Source organism: Lepidothrix coronata, unplaced genomic scaffold (genome assembly GCF_001604755.1).
Source record: "Lepidothrix coronata isolate B3197 unplaced genomic scaffold, Lepidothrix_coronata-1.0 Scaffold27, whole genome shotgun sequence".
NCBI classification, from domain to species: domain Eukaryota; kingdom Metazoa; phylum Chordata; class Aves; order Passeriformes; family Pipridae; genus Lepidothrix; species Lepidothrix coronata.
The window spans coordinates 314,785-328,614 of NW_016690207.1; the positions used below are offsets into that span (position 1 = coordinate 314,785).

The following is a 13,830-nucleotide window of genomic DNA, read 5'->3' on the forward strand; positions in this document are numbered from 1 at the left end:
CGCAGCTCCCGGCACAGACGGCACCGCTCGGCAGAGCCTCTCAGGAACTGTAGTTTTTATTTTTGGTTGAAGAGGCCCAAACGTTGAACAACGTCAGATGCACATTCGCGGCCGTCGGACCCCATTCGTCTGTGTGGCAGCAGCAGCGACGGTCCGAGGGGGGGCAGGAGGCCACGGCCAGGACAGGGAGGGTCACGATGAAGCTGGTCTGAGTGCACAAGATGCCAAGGAAGGAGGGCAGTTGCCATTAGATTTTCCAGGTTTGGTTTTGCCTACCCTTTGGTCCGTATCGCCATCCCTGTGACTACAGGGTGTGCCAACACAGCCCTTCTTTCCCTCTCCTCAGCATTCAGTGTTGCCTTTTCTGAACTTCTTAAACTATAAACAGAATCTTTTTGTCAAGTCTCATGTCATGGTTTTTGGACTCTACTACAGAGCACGGACAGATGGTTTTAACAAACAACCTCTGGAAAACAGACACAGCCGTATCTCAAAGCATGGATCATCTGCCTCCCCAGTTCTGTTCAGCCTTCCTAAGAATCCAAACAATAATACACTTCCCACCAGCTGAAATCACATACTTGCTGTAAGTCAGAGCCTCATATGCAAAGACAAGGGCACCTCAGCTCTATATCCTCCTGCGATCATCTTCACCAGAGATGGGCAGTTTATGTTCCAAGTTATTTCCTAAAGCTTAAGTTGTTTCTTTACCTCTTTCTCCCCACAGAAAAGTCACTTTGGTGACTTCTGTACTGAAACAGTTGATTCTTGGTGGGCACTCTGCCACACATAAGAAAAGAAAAATAAAACCCAATTCACTAAGTTAGTAGCGGCAAAATCCCCAGAAAGAACAAAAAAATAAATTTACACCTCTATCCCATTGTGTTGTCAGACTCTTGTTGTGTTCCATTTACATCATGACTAACCAGGTCCATGAGAAAAACAAGAAAGTAACAATGAAATAAATAGATGCTGACATTCGTGAGATTTCAGGGTGTTACAACTCATCATTTTTCCTGCTTTCTCCTCCAGCTTGTGTCTTCTCATTTTTGGACCCTGTGTAAGGAAGCAAACTCAGTTACACACTGCAGTGTTTTTCACAGCATGCAAAGCAGTGCCAAGAGTCCCTGACATTCACAAAGTTTTCCACCAAACTCTCAGTCCATGGTACAGAGGTCAGGGATGCTTTGGGGACTGACACTCGTGAACTGCACCTCTTAACAGGCTGCCCTGGGGATGGGAGTGGCAGAACCAGATCGTGCCGGCATGGCAGCTCTCGAGCAGAGCCAGTCCTACAGCCACAGGACTGGCTGCAAACTGCAGGGGCAGGGGCACGGGCACAGAGCAGCTGCTGAGGCAGCTGTGCATTACAACTTCATTCTTAACAACAAAAATGCAGGAATGGCAAAGAACCAGAATCTGTCTTCCTGTTTGCAGAATTAACAATGTATCTGCAGTCAGGGGTTCTACCCTTGTACTACCTCCTGCAGCTAAAAATCTGCACAGCAGCCCACAGACAGCTTGCACTTGCAGCTCCCAAGTTACAGATCATTAGTCAAACATTTACCCACCAGAGTCTGATCCAGGCTCAGCATCTATTGCTGCTTTCTCGGCTGTAGGAGGTTCCTTGGCTGGACCAATATCCTCCAGTTTGTCTACATTTAAAGCAGAAAGAAATAAAAGTCAAGGGAGAAAACACAGGAGACAAGGTGCAGGGAGATCAGGTGAGTAGAAGCAAGGTTAAACCAGCCATCTGTGGTGCCTCAGCAGGACTGTAATAGTTCACTCTCACAGCAGATTGCTCTATAAAACTCAGAGAAGCATCATAAAACTGCTCCTTATTCCCCACTGCCTCTGAGTGCCAGGCACTCCTTGGAAGCCCTGAAGACTGACTGGTTGTACAGGCAAGTTACCTTTGGAACTGTAACTATAAGCAGGATCCCTCGCTCAGGTCAGAGGAACCAGCAGGAACTCTGCTGACAAACAGCACTCCAGATTTAAAAGGACCAGGGGACTCGGGACCTTAGGATTTTATAAAGTTCAGAAAACTGCAAGTCCTAGTGTCTCAAGATATTTTTTTTTTCTGGGGTCTATCTAGGTCACAAATCTTTCTCATCAACAGCTCATTCTATTCCTTGATCTAGGACCAGACCTTGAGTACTTCCCTCTGCACACCAGAGTGCAGTCAATGGCTTATCTTTCCTAGAAGGCAACCAGCGAGACAGATACTGACTAACCATCGTGGGAATATATATATACTGTTTCCTCACAAAAAACCTCAAATGGTAGGGGGAAAAGGATGCTGCCATATGTAGATTTTCCCAACTGTCTTTGAAAATTAAGAGGAAGGTAATTAAATTCCACAGTTAACTATTGTCCTCCCTTCTTTAGCTCCTTTTCACTCAAGGCAGAGAGACACAAGTGTGTTACAAGTGGCAATTATATACTAAAAGTTATATACACACTCCCCACCTGCTCCTTACCTTCTTGTTTCCCCTCCGTGGGAGGGATAGTGTTCTCATTCTCAGGGGCTGCTGTAGCATTCTTGGCTGAATCGGTTTTTGTGGTGTTTTTCTCCCTTTTGGGTTTGGGTTTTGCAAACTTGGCCTTATTCAGGAGATACTGCACTTCCCTGTCAAGGGCTGCTATCTTGAGCTCTATATCTTTGGACAGCAGCACAGGTTTCTCAGTAGGAGAGAGCTTGTTCTGTTCAGCCAGCGTCTCATTTTTCCATATCTGTGGGACGTGAGGGAAGAGGTGCTTTTGGAATGCATCTGGGTTACAGGAACTGCTGTATATCACAGTATCTCAAAGTCACTGTCTCTAGTGTTTCTATCTTACTCAGGACAGCTCTGCTCCCTGCTACACAACCTCTTACTCAGACACAGGACAAAGAGAAACAAAACCCAGCTGCTGCCTTTAAAAACCACAGTCAGATCACTGGGCTCTACCACCACCCCGGAGACAACTCCAAATGGAACACAGGAACCACTATACCCTCCGGACATGCTGGTGTGAGGCTGGGCATTAGGAAACACTCAAACACACAAAAGGTTTGCTGGTGGCACAAAAACAAAATATGCACACTCTACTCCGTGACCTTCAGTGAAAGGACAGGGAGGAAACACAACCCAAGCTGCCACCCCACCCTCCCCCAGCATCACTCTATCCTTTAGTACCGTTGTTTCATTGATGGCTTTTTCCAGTGTACTCAGTTCCACTTCTGTGAATATCTGGTCAGCCTCTGGAATCATTCGGGCTCCCCTGTAGACAAGAAGAAAGCTTATTTTTGTTAAGCCAAGCAGACTGCACTTTGGCAACTCTGTGGTTACAGCTCAAGTAATACAACAGCATAATAACCACCATGGGGTGCAAGCAGCACTGGAACCTTCCTGCCCCCCCAGTTTGGACAGAGCTCACGTGTGCCTGTTCAAGGGTCCTACAGACTTGGGTGTAGGGAGCAGAGCTCTGCTCATCTTTTCTCAGCAAGTGCCAGTGACTTTCAGACCACATTCACTCTGGTCTTGTTCTGTTGGCAGCTCTTACATGACCAGCTGCACGACATTCCCTCCCAACAGCCTGCTCTTACTTGAGAAAGATGGTTGAGTGGTTGAGCAGACTTTCTAGGGCAGCCAGGCGTTCTGGCCACTTTCTCCTTTCCTCGACACGGAAGAAAAGGTTCCTACAAAGCTTTTTCAGCTCCAAAAGCTTGTCTTTCAGCTCCTGCAAATGGGGGACAGGAGAAAGGAGACACAGTTTGACCATTGTCTAACATTGATGACTACAGAAGTTAAAACTGCATTTATTGTTTGCTCTATCAAATACACCATTTTAGTGCAGTAAAAAGAGCCACACAACAAAGCTTTAAGTGGAATCAACTTCGTATTTTGTTCTGTGCATAATGCAAGACACTCTCAAGAACGAGATTACAAAGGCTCTGACAGCCTGTGTGATCATTTCCATGTCAGTGAGAGCAGACTGGTATCCTGACTGCACACAGCAATACCTTTGTTGCAGCTGCATAGCCCTCCTCCTCCATCCAACTGGAAGCCTCATTAAGCTTTTTGGAAATTTCTTCTCTCTGCTCCTCTGTTGAGACAAACTGATATTCCTCTTGGTAAAGCTTGTCCTGAAAAGACCAGAGCAAACACTTCTGTTAAACACCACTGAGCCTGGAAGCATAAAACAAACAGAGCACTCACTTGCAACTGGGTTGGGGTGCTGCCTGCACCCTCCCACAGCCAGGAGCATGATGAGAATACACCAGGTGTAGACACATGCACAGCCCAGGTAAATGATGGTGATGCTGCAACAGCCATAATTTCACATGCACTTAACACTAGTTGCTTCTTTTGCACAACAGTTCCTGAGAAGCTGTAGCTTCTTTAAAGCCTGGGGGCAATTGTTCTAAAGCATACAGGTAAGTGCATATAAGGGATACTGGAAACCCAAAGTACAATGTGTTACACACACTGAAGGGAAGGTTCATTTTGTATTGAGGAAACGTGGGCCTGAGAAGCCTAACAGCATCAAAAAGAGTGACTGAAAGATGAAAGCCAGGCTCTTCAAATCAGCTTCCCCCAGCTCAAATAACATTCCTGCACTCAGAGGAGCCACAAACTGTGCAAGACACTTCTACTTGCTCTCCTGGAATTCTCATTTCTTTATATCTCTCTCTTACCTGGGTCTCAAAGATGAATGACTCCAAGCTGTTGGCCGATTTTTCCCTTTCCTGTTTCTCTAGATCTCTGATCGTCAAGTCTTGGAGTCTAACAGGCAAAGAAAAGAGAAATCAAAGGCAGGAAGTGCCTTTGCATGAGCAGCACATCACACACCAGCTCCTGAGCAGTGCTATACGAGCCATCACCATTCCAAAGCAATCCACTTCCTTCATCTAGAGCTCTAACCTGGCAGAGCCATTTCAAACCTACTTTTTCATCGAGCTCTTCAGTTCATCTTCGAAGAGGTCAGGCACATCGTTTACATCCACCTCCATGGTGACCTCATGGACAAGCTTCTGCTTCTTGGGTGCTTTGATCTTCTTCTCTTCCTCCGTTTTGGCAGCTGTGCTGTCACTAGAACTTTTGGACAGTTCTTCCTCTTTTGCAGTTTCTCTATTTTCTTTAGGATCCTGTAACACAAAGTATGTTCTCAGGCAAGGAAGAGATTTTCAGACTCTGCCAATTTTTTTCCAAGGCAGGGCACTTATAGAGAAGGGAGAATTTCACTGAGGAAATGCCATTTCTCAGGTATGGAAATTAGACTAAATTCCTTCAATCTGATGCTTACCTGAGGTTCTAATTTCTCGCCTTCTTCCTTTTTCTGTGACTCTGCTTTCGGAGAGGCAGTTTCTGCCTGGCCTGGAGACTGCTGTTTCTCTTCTCCCTGTTCTTCACCAGCATCTTCAGAACTGCTTTTCTGGTCTTGTTTCTCACCCTGCTCTTCTTTACCTGGGTCTGCTAGGCTCTCTTCCTCTTCCTGGTCATCACAGGCAAGTAAAAGGGAAAGCAAACCAGCGTTTTAAATGTAGAAATTCCATGCAAATGTTTCACCGAAGAGGTAATTCTACAACAAGACTCAAGGACTCCCTCCTGCTGGCAATCCCTCTGGGGCTCACCTGAACAGCGTCTGTCAGGTTCTCTCCGGTCTCTGGTGTAGGGCTGCCACCCCCAAACAGGCTTGAGATGGTGTTTCCAAGTTCTGTCGATGGGAGACAAAAAACCCAGAATGTTACATATCTAAATGAGGAAGAAAGTCATCTTCAGCTTTCAGTCCTTCCCCTCACAACCACGATTGCCAAGGAGCTCCCTTGGCAGCACAGGTGAACTCCACACACTCCAGACTCATCCTTCTCTGACCTCCCTCCATTGTCCTTGCATGCACAGACTGTGTAACCTCCCACATCCAAAGAAATGCAATGCTTGTAGTTATCTCAGCCACTACAGGTAACAAAATAGTCAGTGTGAATACCAAAGTTCAGCATTTACTTGTCAGTGTTGACTCCTCCTCCAGCTTGTCTTCCACCAAGGTCTCAAACACAGATTCCACCTTGAAAATAGGGAGCTCGGGATTAGTTTTAATCAGGGACCATCCATACCAGAGGGAGGGACAGAACTGGAAAATACATCAGCTGACAATCAACAGGTAGTGCTTACCCGGTCAAGACTCAGTACTCCACTCTCATCCATGTTGAAGTGAGCTTTGATGCCTTTGGATTCATAATCTGAGTGCTTCTTGAAACTCTCCCCAACTCCCTTTAGCCTCACAGTGGTGAGATTGAGAGAACCAAAAACTCTGATGACACAGAGACAAAAGCAGAAAGAGAACTCAGGATAACAGTGCTTCAGAACAGCTAACCCCCACTCATGGTCACGCTGGCAGTGATGGGCAACTGCACGAAGCAGGGACTGGCAGGGGTTCAGTTTGCTAAAGCACATGCAGCTCGGAGTATAGATGTGCCAGTGCCAGTCAGACACACAGGCTGCCCACCAATACATTTCCAGCCAGGCATGTTGCACTGCCACGAAGCTGCCAGCTCAGGTGCTGGGCTCAACTCACCTCAGGTCATCCTGGCTCAGGAATGTCAGATCCCCATAGTTGACATAAAACTCAAAGTCATCTGTGTAGCGGTTGAAAGTGATCACTTTGCGCTGGGGATAGGGTGCCATGCGCTGGAACAAAATCCGCTTGTTATGCTTTAAACTCCTCGATTTATCATCCTCCTCAACTTCACGAGTAAACTCCACCTGCACAACAAACAGAAAACGACACTCAGCAAATGTAAGCTTCTTCTGTGGCATCTACATCAGCAGCATCTGGCTTCTCTGCTTCATGAAAAAGTTGGGGGACAGGAAAATATTCCTCAACTGATGTTTACATATGTCTGGCTCCTTGGATATTGCACTTCTACAGTATAGAAGACTTTCCTCCGCTTTCTTTATTAGACTGGCAGAAAGACCTCCCAGAGTTTCTTTACTCAAAGGAAACCAACAGGTTCAAACCTGGACCATTTCTCCCAGCACAGCCCCATTTGCCCAAACCTTGCACAAGAGAAGGAAAGCCAAGGGTTACCTGGATAGGAAACACAGCGGCATCCCGAACAACGAAGGGCTTCACCTTAAAGGCTTTGCTCAGAGCAGCTGCCTGGTAGACTGCACCCATAGCAGCAGCCTCATCAGCATTGATATTCTTGCCCAGCTCTTCTCTACGAAGGGAAAAGCAACAGACATGAGGTTTGCAGTCTCTGCCACAAACAGCAGCTTGCCAATGGGAGACAGACTAGAAGGGGGCCTCACATACTCACTTGCCCACAGCTTTCAGCAAAACCTCCTGCACTTTGGGGACCCGTGTGGCACCGCCAACTAGAATCACCTGGTCAATTCCATCCTAGGGATTGGAAACAGTCACCTTGTCTTGAGAAAGCAATTTTGGAAAGCTAAGTTCAGGGCTTCCTTACACTCCTTCCCCAGTCACCACGTGCTGATGGGGTGCTCTTAGAGCACCCTGCTGTCCCCATGCAGGCCAGTGCCTGACAGAACTCAGACAGAATGACACGAGCCGTGCCAACATGAGGCACCTGGAGTCAGGTCTGTCAAAGAGTGACAATGAGATCATGGCTTCGAGCCACCTGAAACATGTGGCTTGACTCAAAATTAAACAGACTATAGTTCAATGCCAAAGGAGATAGTGACCCAGGAAGCCAGTTGGACCAGAACAGACAGAAACCTGGACTCTAAGAGGTGACTCAGTGTCTTGCATTGAAGACCAGTGCCCAAAGTTGCTCAACAGCATCCTGGCACCCTGGAAAGTGAGCACTGAACACCGCAGTGACTCTCTAAAAAACTGCCTCGGGTTCGGTCCAACTGCAGCCCAAAATGGGGCTCCCTTCAGGGAGCGCACAAAGCAGAAGCACAAACACCAATAATTCTGTTTCCAGGCTCTTTCAGTTAAAACTTCAGGAGGGAGACCAGAACAGCATCCAAGACAAAAAGAGGAAAGATCAGTATTTCAAACCTCCAACCAAGAGTAAAGTGTTTTAACAGAAAGAAACCCCTCCTCCAAGTCCTTCATTTCTGGTGGAATGCGCAGGGAGCCACGACACACTCCTGCTTGACACTGCAGCAGGTAAATACTATACTCTCAGCACCAACACCACTATCACAACAGCAGGCATCTACCTCCCAGCAGTGCTGATGACACAACCACAGGTGCCTCGATCATGATGTGACAGCAGCTCCACAGACAGAAACTTCAGGCTCGTTAATGCATTCTTGTAAACGTACCATGTTCATCTCTGCACTGCTCAGAGCCTGTTGCACAGGTCCTGGGACACGCTTGAACAAGTCAGAGCACAAATCCTCAAATTCTTGCCTTGAGACCTTGGCTTTGAAGTCGATGTCATCCAGTAGTCCCTCAATCTGTCCAGAAAAAAAACCCAGCCAGAATGAAGTTATTTGTGGAGCATTCTCTGAGCAAAATCTTTGCATGACTTGCCCAGTATGCAAAAAGTTCTGGCTTTCTTAATGCACCGTGGACCTGATTGTGCTCATCTGACCCTCTGCCATTGCTAAAGTGATAAAGAGGATGGAACATGGGTGTAATAGACAGCTTCTCTCAGTGAAAGTTTATTTAACAAACTTGATACGAATAACTCTCCTTCAATCCACTCAATCACTGGTGCTACCAAGTGGGGACAAACCGAGAGGGACCACAGGAAAGATGCTCCTCAGCAGCCCAGCACTGCAGAGGCACAGTGTTCCCTCACACCAGTCCTCCACTCACCCCACCCTTAGCCCAAAAAAAAAGCAGGAGCCCCAAGCAGCAGGTCAGACCTGTGCCATGTGGTCAGCGTTGGCACTGAGGACAGTTTTCAGGCGGTTGGCCTCCTTCAGCAGCTTGGCCATGGCCCGGGGATTCTTCCGGACATCTTTTGAAGGGTGCTGCTCATTAAAGAGCTTTGCCAAGTAGTCCCGGAGACGAAGCTCCATCTCTAAACCTCCAAGAGTACGGTCAAACCTGAGCAAAAGAATGAAAGGAGATGAAACAACTGAAACCGAACTGAAATACAAACAAACTTCATGTGTTATTTTGCAAATATGCAGAGCAACAAGTGGTCAAAAGTAGCTGCAGTACCATCAGCTGTGACTGACTGTGAAAGTACAATGGTTGCCGCAAAAACAACACATTATAAGGAAAGAAAAAAAAAAAGACTCACTGTCACAACAGCCTTTGAGCAGGAAATTTCATTACGTTTGTGGTAAAAGCCTTATTGCCAAGCACATAAAACAGCTAAGAAGCCAAAGGACAACCGTCTCAGCTATTTTCTTGGAAAAGTAATATAAATGCTTTGGAGTTAAAATTGCTGGGCTGGCTATGCACAGCACCCCCCTCTTTGCTTGGCAATATGTTCATTCCTCTCTATAAGGATATTCCTCTTTTTCAAACTGACACACTCTAATTCTATAGGATCACATGAAATGGAACAGGCTTACATGGTTTGAGGCTATCAAAAAGCAAGCCTGAAGCAAACTAAGTACACTAGTTCCCTTCTGGGCTCATGGAAGTTCTCAGTTACCTTCTCCCCAAGTTAGCAACACTAGAGTTATTCCCAACTGGAGCTTTCTCACTCCAAATGTTTTCCACCCAACCACCCAAATTTCTGTGCTGAAACCTCACTGCAAAATTCTACATGTAGAAAAGACTGTGAAACAAATGGTTTCTTTCCTGAGTCCTGTGGGGTTTGTGCAACTCATGCAGAATTCTTACCCAATGCCCTGGATCTGCAATTGAGGTTGAGTTCCTGAATCCTTAGTTTTCACTGTCTGATATGTCACAATGGTACAAATGGTGCTTCCTGCTCCCATGTCGTAAAACATGATATTCTGAAAAGAAAAGCTGGGACAGTGAAGCAGAAACACCTGGATATCCGCATGAATAAGGAAAGAACCCATGGATTTCAGCACGATACAGGCCATGACTATCCACTCCCTGGACCAGCTTTATCCTGTAAGGGCAAGACTCAGACCAAACACAGGAGATGTTCAGGGTCACACTTGACAGAAAAGAACAAGAAAACTGTTCACATCTATTTCATAGCTCAAAAACCAAAGCTTTGCCCTTTAAAAGTTTCTCCAACCTCAAGAAAATCAAGTACTTCTAAGTCAGTGTTCCAATATCTCAAGTAATTGTTACTGTTATTTCCCCCAGTTCATGGGCAAGGAACAAACACAGGTTTTACAAAACGGGAACTCCCAGCACCTGCCCTCACTCCAGAAGCTCTTAGGCTTCACCACACGTGCACACCAGGTTTAACCTCTTTGTCTTGTTGATGAACATGTGAAAACAGAGGAGACTGGTTGACCACCAGAGTCTGCCTTAAGTTCTTTGGATTTTTTCTGCAGCACTTTCTCCCCTGCGTGCAGGCACTCGGCAGGGCTCTCCGCATCTCCCAGCAGCACCTACCTGTGCAGTGGCATTGATGTCTTTCCTCCTAAAGACCCCATAGTTGAGTGCTACAGCAGTGTTGTCGTTGATGAGCTGCAGCACCTTGAGGTCAGCCATGCGGGCGGCGTGCAGAACCGCCCTCCTCTCCGCCTGGTTGAAGTAGGCAGGAACTGTGATCACCACGTCCTTGATGGGCTGCTCTGAAAGAGTTGCACAGAACATGTTTATTGATCAGTCAGCCACATGCAAAGACTTGTGACAGGGTGACAGCAGCAAAGCCAGAGGACCCACGGTAAAGATTTGTACAGGATGCAATCCTACAGCAGCAGGAGGATGCCTAGGGATGAATCTCTGTGTCCTGCTGAAACCAAGCAGACCTGGCAGATTCTCGCAAAGCCACGTGTCTATTGACCTCTGTTTCACAGGTCAGGATACTCTCAAATGCTCTGGGCTGCCTTCGATTTCAACAATTATTATCTTCATGAAGCCTTACATTACCTCTGGATCATGTTCACTCTACAGTAAAAAGTCCTTGGACTGGCTGTAGTGTCACTGGCCACATGACACAGCCTCCTAATAATTTACCCAGTTTTCATTGCTGTGGTATTTTATTACAACACAGCATGAAATATGCACTACAGCCTCTTCTCTGTTAGCAGGTTTCACAGCAAAGAGCCTTTTTTGCTCTTTTTGCTCCAGCAGCAAAGTCTCCATCCAGAGCAGGCACAGCACAGCCTTCACAGGGCTACTTCCACCCTCCCCTACAGCTACCTTCCCATGTGCCCCCGCTCTGATCACTTCACTTTTCTCCAGAGACTGCCCGTAAGGCTCCTTCACGAGGCTGGGTGGGAACTGGGGTGCCTGCCCACAGAAACAGGAATAAGTTCCCAAACTTGCATTATATTAGAAACAAATGACAACTAGATAGTCTTGCTTACAGCCCACAGCTGGAGAGACCCAACATTCTGTTTCTAAAAACCCCTGAGTTTCCAAACACCTTTGGTGTCTACTTGAATCCTATAACGCATAAACACACACACACACACAGACTGCAAGAAACAGCTAAATCCTTCCAACCTGCAAATTCCTCAGCCAGACCACGTGAATAGTTCAGGACCATCCCCAGCATCTCCTCGGGAGAATACTGTATTGTTCTACAACAGAAAAGAAAATTATGGCATCAACAGTGAGCTGCAGAAGCCTGGCAGCCAAAGTCCTTCCCACAAAGAACCCAAAAGCAGCCACTTACGGGGACAGCTTGAAGATAACGGTCTGCCTTGTCTCATCCTTCACCAGCTCATGCTCCGGGAAGCGGGACTGGTACAGCGCCACGTGGGGGTTATCCATTCGCTTCCCCAGCAGATCCTGGAAGTACCGGAATGCCACCTTGGGCGTCCTTATGGACTGCAGAAAAAAAAAAAGCACATCACCCACCTGCATTCCTTTGGCTACACCAGTCTCAAACCAACCCCTCCCAGGCTGTGTGGGCAACAGCTCTTGCTATGGGAGTAGGAGCACACAGCCAGTAGGCAGAGCAAGTAACACATGAAGGAGATGAGCAGCACAGAACAGCAAAATAAAATTCCCTGGCTCAGACATTCATCACAACCTTGAATACCAGTGTTCTGCGGACAGGAACTCTTACCATCCCCAGAGCACTATCACCGAAGAGACGCTCGTTCTCCTTCAAAGAAACAGCCACGGGTGTTTTCCTTCGTGACTCCCTGTGGAGAGAGAGAGGAATAAACCAGTTGAAACAGGTGAACATTCCACACAGAGTCTCTAGTGAAGAAGGATGTTGTTTCCATTTCAGAAGAACTAAAGGAAAGTGCTCAGATATCTGCTGGGGAGAGGAGGACCAGCCTCTGCTCAGCTGAGGAACTGGCAGAGAAGTCCCCCTGCCACCTTCAGTGCTTTGCTGACACTCGCTTTGTTTTTGTTTTCCTCCACCTGCAAGCAAGGCAAGACAGTTCCCTCATTCTACTTATGACTGCCAAATGTCAAGGAGCTGGGTGAGAAACTTATTTGTTATCTCTAGTCTCCCAGAAAATGAGGATGTTCCTGATCATGCGTCCTCTTCCAACCGCAGGTTCTTCACTCAAGGTCTTGGGGATGAGCTGCAGGAGCAGTTGAGTGCAGGGAAAGCTTCACCTGCTTCTTAGCAAGTGTGGGTGGGCTCTGAACAGCTGCAGCAAAACAAACCTGGCTCTAGGCTGCCTTGTGGGGAACTGAGAATCAAGGAACAAGTAAGAACGTGACCTGTGCCCTTTCGGGTTCACACCATAACGTGTCCGTAACCACGTGGGCTTTCGGCACTCGCTGGAAAGGTGCCCAAAGCACCTCCAAGCCCCCCAGGGTGCCCTGGACGATGCCCCACAGCTGCTCACCGGGGGCAGGAGCGAGTCACAACCATGGGTGGAGGATGGGAGCGTCCCTCCGGCAGCAGAGGAACAGGGATGGATGGCTGAGCTCCAGTCATCCTCACCCCCGGGATCCAGCCCCGGTAGGACAGACCGGAGCCCCCCCGCCCCCCGTACGGCTCCCGCGGCGGAGCTAGGGACGCTGGAACAGCCGCTCACTTGTTCAGCACGATCTCCATGGGCACCCCGGGCTTCACGATGGCGATCTTCATCGACTCGCTGCCCACGTCCACCGACATCACGGCCACCGGCTCTGCAGACAAGCCCTCTGTGAGACCCTGCTCCCGGTGCCGGCGGCCGGCAAGGGGTGAGCCCGGTCAGGGCGCTGGAGCGGCACCGAAACACCGGCCGCTGCTCTTCCACCGCCTCCCCCCGCGCTGCCCCGAACGTACCTGCGGCGGGCAGGAGGCACAGGAGGAGCAGCAGCCAGGGCAGCGCCCGGCCGCTCATCCGCGCCATGCTCAGCACCGCTCGGCTGGGCTGGGCTGCACTAGGCCTGGCTCGGTTGGGCCCGGCTGGGCTGGGCCCGGCTGGGCTGGACTCGGCCTGGCTCGGTTGGGCCCGGCTGGGCTGGGCTGGGCTGGACTCGGCTCGGCTCGGTTGGGCCCGGCTCGGCTGGGTGGGCTGCACTGGGCCCGGCTCGGTTGGGCCCGGCCCGGCGCGCGGAGCCGCCCCCGCCGCGCCGGCCCCGCCGCCTCGCGCCGCCCCCGCCTGCACGCGGCGCGCGCTGATTGGCGCGTTCGGCGGCGCCGGCCCCGCGCACCAATCCCGCGGCGCCCGCGCGCCCATTGGGCCACGTCGGGGGAAGCCGGAAGTGGTCACGGGCGGGGGCCGCGCGCCCATTGGGCCCCGTTGTGTGCCGCGCGGAAACAGCGCCACGTGCGAGCGGCCCGCGCCGTGCGCGCCCCCTGGCGGCCGAGCCCCCAGACCACGCCCCGCCCCCCTGCGCCGCTCCCGCTTCGGCTCG

General features: G+C 49.3%; 1 protein-coding gene across 1 annotated transcript; it reads right to left on the reverse strand.

Annotated features, from left to right (window-relative positions):
• Nucleotides 1-40: 40 nt before the first annotated feature.
• HYOU1 (hypoxia up-regulated 1) lies at nucleotides 41-13,388 on the reverse strand. The gene is made up of 24 exons (XM_017809712.1): nucleotides 13,256-13,388; nucleotides 13,023-13,116; nucleotides 12,089-12,167; nucleotides 11,693-11,847; nucleotides 11,521-11,597; nucleotides 10,462-10,643; nucleotides 9,766-9,881; nucleotides 8,832-9,015; nucleotides 8,283-8,417; nucleotides 7,304-7,386; nucleotides 7,072-7,204; nucleotides 6,559-6,746; nucleotides 6,156-6,294; nucleotides 5,988-6,048; nucleotides 5,618-5,700; nucleotides 5,290-5,478; nucleotides 4,932-5,131; nucleotides 4,682-4,769; nucleotides 4,007-4,129; nucleotides 3,590-3,723; nucleotides 3,180-3,264; nucleotides 2,484-2,736; nucleotides 1,572-1,655; nucleotides 41-1,056 (listed from the first exon to the last, which is right to left on the reverse strand). The coding sequence occupies exons 1-24, from the start codon at nucleotides 13,320-13,322 to the stop codon at nucleotides 998-1,000; spliced, it is 2,991 nt and encodes a 996-aa protein (XP_017665201.1). The 5' UTR covers nucleotides 13,323-13,388; the 3' UTR covers nucleotides 41-997.
• Nucleotides 13,389-13,830: the final 442 nt, after the last annotated feature.